The following is a 7,799-nucleotide window of genomic DNA, read 5'->3' as shown; positions in this document are numbered from 1 at the left end:
TCTTCTTTTACTTTATTTGCAGTTCTGCTCTTTCTTGAGCGCATTTTAAATGGGAGATAGAATGTTCAAAAAAAGGGAGATAGACTAGAACCACCTTGATCCATTCACATCTATCAACAGGCACTCCCCATGGCGCCATCCATTTTGAAAATGGCCAAAGAGTATGCTCCCATCCTTGGCATAAAATCTTCCCTCGCCATTAGCCTTACCCTTCCAAAAATTCGCAAACCAACGGTCACCACTGTGAAAGAAGAACCAACCCTAAAGAGAAGAGGGAAATTTCAAAATTTATCAAAACCTTGAAAGAGGCTTGGAAAATTCAATCAAACATGCAAAATACATGGTCAACATTTAATACCATACAAGATGTTACTATTCGATTTTACTGAGCATAAAATTGAGCACATGTTTAGTTACAATACCAACTGAATTCAAGACTTGGAGGCTTTGGATGAAGCCTCCAGATAGGATTTTGGCATATAAAAGTATAATTTAAAAGGCACATATAAGCTATGCAAATGAAACTGAAATGCAAGTATGAATTGTTCTGTAGCAAATACATGTAAAACATGCCGACTGACACAGGCCACACAGCCATATTTGATCGATGTATGCTGATGGACTATTCCGATATGAATTGCATATTTCTCACCAAGTAACCATGAAAATAATCAGGTACAGACTGGAATAAACGCACAATCTAACACAGGGGATGCTTGAATTAATAATTATATGTGACCATAATCTAACACAATTTAACACAAGCACAATCTAACAGGGAGGAGTAGAGCATTTCTAATATGACCTTTTCCGATAATTCTAATGTGACCATTTCATAACTACCATGTACAAGATGGCAACTGAGTGTAGTAGTGAACCAAACCTTTCCATGAATTAGACCATCCCTCCATGTTCCATGAAATACATCACCATTACTGTAATAAAGGGTTCCCAAACCGGATCTTTTGCCATACCTCCAGAGTCCATCATAAAAGCTGCCATCCATGTAGGTTAAGCGTCCCTATGGAAATTAAGAAAACAAGATTGTCGAAAAGGTAATAATTACGACCAGCAAACTAGAAGAACAAGTACATTTACAGGCTTCACCTTTCCTTCAGGGACACCTTCTTGGCATCTTCCTCTGTAAGTTCCTTCTCCAAACTGTATTTCAACTACTGGGCTCCATGTTTTTTCGGGTTCTCTTTCTGCATCCTACAAGCGATATAAAAGATATAAGAGATCATAGTTGTCATGCAGCAAACAAAGCATTATAATAAAAATAGAATAGGAGCCCGTCTATAGATGTTAAGGGTACTGCACATTATCTACCAAAGTGTTAAACCATACACAGTCCTAGCATGATGAGTAGCTGGAGAGTGAACTATGAGAATGGATTTGGGTGCACACTATTTGGCTTGCATAAACAAGGCATATAATTTGATCATGAACCTGCATGAAATCAAAAGATCGTACTAAAACGTGATGGAACTTCTCATCCCCAAATGTGATTAACAAAACTTCAATTCAGTTGGCATTTTTCCGATTTAATTGTAGTAAGACAGGCTAGCTACTGAAACCCCAGATGAGGAATGTCTTAAACTTTAACAGCAAACTATACCAGGAGAAAATCCAAGATAAGTCTCCAGTGAAAAATGACAGAAGAACATAAGGAAGACAGGGAGGGAGACCAACAAGCATTGATGCAGCTCGGCTGGCAGCTGAGCCACGTTTTCGAGATTTATCCATTCTGCCCTTTAGGAGTGCTGCTGCGGAACTGCATATCTCCATCACTTTCTCCAAACCAACATCAGAAAGTGAGGGTCTAGAGGCAGCATTCCCAGTAGCTGGCGATGTGCTATCAGTAGCATTGCGAGTTTCAGGCTGTATATTTGGAGAATGATCATACTGAGATTCAGGAGATTTTACACCAACAGGCAGAGTGATAACATCGAGCTCATTACTTCGATTGCCTCTATCTGTTGTTGTACGCTCTTTAGCCCATAGTTGTGCAATAGCAAAGGCAGGGGCATTGCTCCAGAAATTATGCCCTTTCTCTGAACTTAAATCCACTGCCAATGAGGATAAAATTAGGATGCTCCACCAAAATGAAAAAAAAAAGAACCTAGTGTATGCAATTTTACCTCTGCCAGCATCTATATTAATTTCTCCATCAGATTCGAAATTAGCTTCTTGAAACTCTGGCTGTGCTCTCCCGTTGTTGTTATTAGATCCCCTAAGACAGAATAGCAATAAACATCGCTTGGCATATAATAACTAGAAGTTACACTAAAGAAGGAAATATATTCCCTGGGAAATATAATAACTGGAAGTTACACTAAAGAAGGAAAGTACATTACCTTTCAGGTTTGACATTTTCCATCTCTTCAGAAATAAAATTAGAAGCACTTGAAACTTTTGACAATCCTTGTTCTTCCAAACTCAATCCACTATCAGGCGGTTGCCTGAATGAGTTATTTGACCAAGCTTGTTTAAGCTCTGGAGTGTCTCCTCCCATAAGAGAGGATATAAAAGGAAAACGCAAAGCCAAGCTCGAAAGGAACCCCTCCTTTACCGAGGTAACATTTTCACCACGGTTATTTCTGGAAGCAAACATTCCATACATTTTTCATATAATTATATGATCCTACTAATATACATGAACATCATACAAAAAATGCAATCCTGACCATCATAAGACCAGATAGTAGTATACAGGCAAAACTGAAAAGGGCACCAGCTAGGCACTGTTTGTACAGTAAGCTTCTGAATACAAATAGATTTCATTACTTATGATACAAGATTATACCAAAATAGTGATCTCAGACATGCAGAAGTTATAGAATAAAATCCATGAATAAATTAGAAGTATATACCGACATAGTCACATAGACCAGGTTCATTCATACTAGAATCATGAGATTCAAATAGAGAAGGGATACTAAGCATGAAATAGGAAGTATAAGAATCTCAACGGGCACTATGTTTGCTAAATAATAATTGTTGGTTATTAAACATTGAATGCATTCCCACTTGAAGCTCACAGGTTCAGACTTCATAAGAGAGTTAAGTAGTATAGTAAGATTGTGATGAAATATGTAGCTTAAAAGATTAACTGAATAGTATAAAATTAACAAAGCATGAATTGATCTAATGCACATGTTCAAGTAGAAAGACTGTATGATTATTTTCTTAATCAGGTGCCATTGTGCCAATATGACATGGAAGGGCTTACCTAATTGTTAGGAGAGAAACTACTATGAGTTTCGGCTCTAAATCAGGTTCAGAATTTCTAGAAAATATAATATCCTCACTGAACCCGGTAACTCGACGAAACATGTGTAGAGTCGATATCATGTCACTCTCAGCCAATACCCGAGAAGTTGTAATGGAGAGGAAAACCACATTGTTCAATTCCTACATCAAAATAATGTACACACAGATCATTGCCATGAAACAGAATATGGTTACCAAAAGAGATCAAGTAAAAAGCAAGAATGGGTTTTCCTGCAAAAGAAACCCATTAAAGTTATAACGAAAGTGAAATAAATAAATACATCGTCCTAATAATTCTAATGTGGGAGATCTCACACAATAGGGCCCCACATGCTTGAAATGACTAGCTATTGCAAAGTAAGATTGCATATTTGACAAATGACCTGACTACATGCTTAAGACAGTTGCTTTTGGCACAAACTATCAAATTGATAGCAACAATTACTCTTGGTATGAGTGGACGAGTATTAAGCAGTTCACGGTTTTAAGAGACAACTGTGTGCACCTTTATGCCTTCACGAAGAAATGGACAATGAAGAACAGCTTGCTTAATAGCTGATTGAACATTATAGCCAGCACCAAATCCAACTCTAGCTTCCCCGTAGCATTTGAGTAGCTGTTAGAGTTGTACAATGTAAGCATTTAAAAAAAAACTTGTGTGCTGACCATAGAACAGAGTAGTAAGAGAATGCAACAGATTACTTTGCCTACTTCCTCCGGACCAACTTCCTTAATTTGTGCATCAGGGGAGCTCCAGAACATCTGATTGAATCCCTGATATGCAAGAGAAGGATTAATCAATTAGAGCAGCAATAAGAAAATTTCTTGTACAAATTCAACACAAAATAAGTTAAGACTCACCGACATCATGATAGATATCATGCTAATAGTCGATAGGACGGCATTATTGGCACTTTCCAGAGCTTCAGCAAGGGTCTCCACTTCGGTCTCAAGCAGTGAATCAGCTTCAATAACTGGGGTGAAAGATAATTATTTAACTAAATGTCAATTGTTCTGGGCTGTGACCACTGCTTAGTGACATGACGCTGAAATGTAATAGTAGTGGTGCTAAATAGCACTTGAGACAAACATAACTACCTAGCAGAAATTCAAAGTATATCAGTAGAAGTAAATTACTGACACTAGTACACTACCTCTGGCGCCACATGAAACATCAACAATTACAGATCTATATTACGTCGTGCTACTCTATCATCCCAGACATTGAGATAAGGGCATCTTTATAAACCTTCTATGATAAGTGTGATCACAGGTGACTTCTGTAACTATATAAGTTTTGATTTCAACTCACATGTGCAACCAAACATGACAGTCAGAATGCTGAAGATGGTTTTTGGTGGTGTTTTGTTCAAGAATGAGTCATTGGCTAATATACTGCAGCAACTAGAGGTTTTAGCATTGGGTTGCGGTGCTTTTCCACTTTGGGTGTGTGTGAGAGTAATCCCTGGTGAGCTGACCCATGAGAAACTGACAGGCTAGCTGCCATGGAAATATAGGATCAAAAGCCTAGGATTTGCTAGGAGTAAAAGCTTTGCTGGACTTGGGCCCTGGCTCTGCTCCTGATTCTACCGTCAACTGCAAAACTACTATTAAATTGTAATCCAAACTCCCAGCACTATCCTCCTTTTATCCTTCTATCCTTTCAAAATGAACCAAAAGCTCATGACCCCTTAGCTTTTTTAAAGAAATAAATGGCTTTTGTACGCACTTGCCTATTCTGAATGACAAGCTTATACACAAACTTGGATAAAAACAACAAAACAACCAATGATCTCACCGATGACTATCTACTTCCAGTCTTTCACCACATTCTATTTAGAAGACCAAAGGTGAGAAGCACTATAAGTCTATAACAAGATCCATATTAAAGCAAATATAAAGTCCAAACAGAACCAACCCCCAAAAATGAAAATCCTCCATGAGCATTGTCTGTTTACTTCATCGCTAGTGCAAAAGCGTTAAAGCCTGGTCAGAAAATGGTTTACCAATGTGAAAGTTTGAGCATGCTTGAAGTTTAACAATCAAATCAGATGCCTGCAGAACCATAAAGAATACAATAGTTAATGATAAACCCAGCCACGAGTACCAAAGGAGATAATCGGGCTCTAGGCAGCAATACACAGTTCAATAAATGAAGGAAAAATTACGGCAGAAGTATGACACCTCTACTTGCCGCCTTTGTCCCTCGAAACAGAAGGGCTTCAAAAATATTGATGCAGCAAGATTATTAGCAGATTTCGCAGCACTTAGAAGCTCCAGTGCAGCAACTTGATCAGCCTCCTGTCCGGCACTCGCAACCTACAGGATGCAATCACTGTAAGATGGAAGATCTCATCTATCTTACCTGGCAAACTCAGAAAAATCAGTAGTGCAACATGGTGTCTGGAATTGCAATGTTAACCTATTGTTTGCTGCACTCCAGAGGCAAACCCATATTAGCACCACAATGACCAATCTGACCTTCTGGTTCTAAAAAGTTCGATAAAAGCCCTAGACATTTTGTGCATAAAAGTCATTTCGTTCCATTATTTGTTAGAAGTACTTCCTCGAAACTTAGTAAGAAATGTGTGGCGAGTATCACTTCATATGACACGGTAAATTGTTCAGTTCACTTTGGTGTCTCCTATACAAAATAATTTAGGGATCTAGCCCAGGAGTGTTCTCATCTTTGCGGAAAGTCACAATATTAAATTCACACCATGAGCTCCCCCCGAGGAAAATGAAAAGATGAAACATGCCCTGGACTGGATACTTGGATTGTTAGTAGCGTTTTTTTCGAAAAGTGGAATGCTCAAGTTTGTTAATACTTAAGCCAAGCTAAGTATCTTTCTTGTCTTGAACTTTTAATTATGTCATGTAGGTATAAAACACAATATGAATAGCAGGGACAGTACAGACCTACAGATTTATAATAATAGTTACCAGTTACCACTGTATTACAAGCTCGGAAAATGGGCTGAAATTGCCATGGTCAATTGTTTGTTTCTAGAACTAGCAACAGTGTAATAATACAGTATATGATCAAACACGGCAACTAGTAATATATTTTCTAATATTGAAAGAAGAACTGATGCAGATCTCATATCTGAGGTAAACAAGAACACAGCAAACAATAAATCGCATAAAACATGAAGATGAGAAGTGCACAAACAATTATAAGCGCCGGTGGGCATGGATGAAGAGACAAGGGAGGTTCCAAGTCTCTGACTACTGCCTCTGAAAATAAAGAACTGTCAGGTTCATGCTAAAAACTAGATGAGATATGATAAAGATAGGAAATCGGTCCCAGAAGTACAGGCTTAGAAAGGTTGAGACCTGCACCATGCCTTCTTTGTATGAACTGTACTTCGGAATTATCTGCATGTACTGTCCTGAAAGAAAACTACGTATAAGACAGAGTTTGTAAAGAAAAGTATATAAGGGCAAGCTAGGAATTACTGAAATAATACACATGCCTAGCATTTCAAAATATGATACCGCACTGGGTTTATTGGGAGTTTTTCAATTTTGTTCAGAATAAATTGCAAAAACTCACATGCTTATTTTTCACTACTGAATCTTACAAAGAGTTTCCAATGCACCACCACATAAACTGAAAATTGCATCTAACCATTGTGAAAGAAAACGGCCCTCGAATTACTAGTGCCTAACATTGTGAAAGACAAACATTCATATGCCGCTCCACAGTTATTATAACCAAAACATTACTGGTGCGGTGATGCCTGATGGTAAGTTACAAATAGTACAATCTGGCGGCATGATTGATACAGTCGCAGGAAAGGTTCTCATCCGTCTAGTCCACTAGTGTCACCCCGACGTATACACTAGATCTGCGACATCCTTCTCAGAACGGAGAGAGTAATTAACATGGGCATTGTCTTGGGGCAGGATGCAAAATGGCCAGATTATTCCACATTTCACAAAATTAACACTGGCATTGCTTGCTTTCGGGATGGTTTAAGCTTCGACAAACCACAATCTCCCAATTCAACAGCCACATTACGCGCTAGCTGCAGTGCGAGGGTTCCAGTGCGGTACCAGAAGCGGATCGGGGTGGAGGAGAGGGTGCGGGAGCCCAGGCAGAAGTCGATGACGGCGTCCTTCCGGCTCCCGACGCCGACCACCTCGACGGGCTCCGTCGGCCGCGGGGCACCCTCCGCCGCCGCAGCCGCGCGGACCCCGGGGGCGGCGCGGCGGTGGCGCCTACGCGGGGACGGGGCGAGGCGGTGCGTTGAAGCGAGCGGCGGCGGGAGTGGGAGTACTACCAGGCCGCCGCCCCGGACTGAGCCCGACATGGATTGGACGCGGCGCCGGCCGGCCGGCGACGAGGAGGCGTGGACGGCGGTGGGTTTGAAGGAGTGTAGTGGAGTGCGTGGTGCGGCCGGTGAGCCGGTGAGGCGGAGCGAAAATGGGAATTGTTGGTCGCTACGTCGTATTGGGCCAACATGTTTTTTTGAGACAATGGGCCAACATGCAAACAAGAGCCCAGGCAGAAGTCAATATTT

At 40.3% G+C, this 7,799-nt stretch overlaps 1 protein-coding gene across 2 annotated transcripts in view; it reads right to left on the bottom strand.

Annotated features, from left to right (window-relative positions):
* LOC124654386 (protein ACCUMULATION AND REPLICATION OF CHLOROPLASTS 3, chloroplastic-like) overlaps nucleotides 1-7,589 on the bottom strand; it is an 8,627-nt gene extending 1,038 nt beyond the window's left edge. For both annotated transcript variants that reach the window (XM_047193395.1, XM_047193396.1), the window contains exons 1-15: nucleotides 7,333-7,589; nucleotides 6,610-6,665; nucleotides 6,446-6,510; nucleotides 5,458-5,592; nucleotides 5,280-5,328; nucleotides 4,135-4,247; nucleotides 3,976-4,047; nucleotides 3,779-3,889; nucleotides 3,233-3,414; nucleotides 2,358-2,600; nucleotides 2,142-2,233; nucleotides 1,693-2,069; nucleotides 1,108-1,212; nucleotides 884-1,021; nucleotides 95-261 (exon numbers count right to left, since the gene is read on the bottom strand). In XM_047193395.1, coding sequence (XP_047049351.1) covers nucleotides 95-261; nucleotides 884-1,021; nucleotides 1,108-1,212; nucleotides 1,693-2,069; nucleotides 2,142-2,233; nucleotides 2,358-2,600; nucleotides 3,233-3,414; nucleotides 3,779-3,889; nucleotides 3,976-4,047; nucleotides 4,135-4,247; nucleotides 5,280-5,328; nucleotides 5,458-5,592; nucleotides 6,446-6,510; nucleotides 6,610-6,665; nucleotides 7,333-7,589 — 2,162 coding nt within the window. The remainder of the gene's footprint in view (nucleotides 1-94; nucleotides 262-883; nucleotides 1,022-1,107; nucleotides 1,213-1,692; nucleotides 2,070-2,141; nucleotides 2,234-2,357; nucleotides 2,601-3,232; nucleotides 3,415-3,778; nucleotides 3,890-3,975; nucleotides 4,048-4,134; nucleotides 4,248-5,279; nucleotides 5,329-5,457; nucleotides 5,593-6,445; nucleotides 6,511-6,609; nucleotides 6,666-7,332) is intronic.
* Between the last annotated feature and the right edge of the window lie 210 nt (nucleotides 7,590-7,799).

This window comes from Lolium rigidum, chromosome 5 (assembly GCF_022539505.1).
Source record: "Lolium rigidum isolate FL_2022 chromosome 5, APGP_CSIRO_Lrig_0.1, whole genome shotgun sequence".
Lineage (NCBI taxonomy): Eukaryota > Viridiplantae > Streptophyta > Magnoliopsida > Poales > Poaceae > Lolium > Lolium rigidum.
The sequence above is the reverse complement of the archived record's forward strand: the minus strand, read 5'-3'. Positions and strand labels throughout refer to the sequence as shown.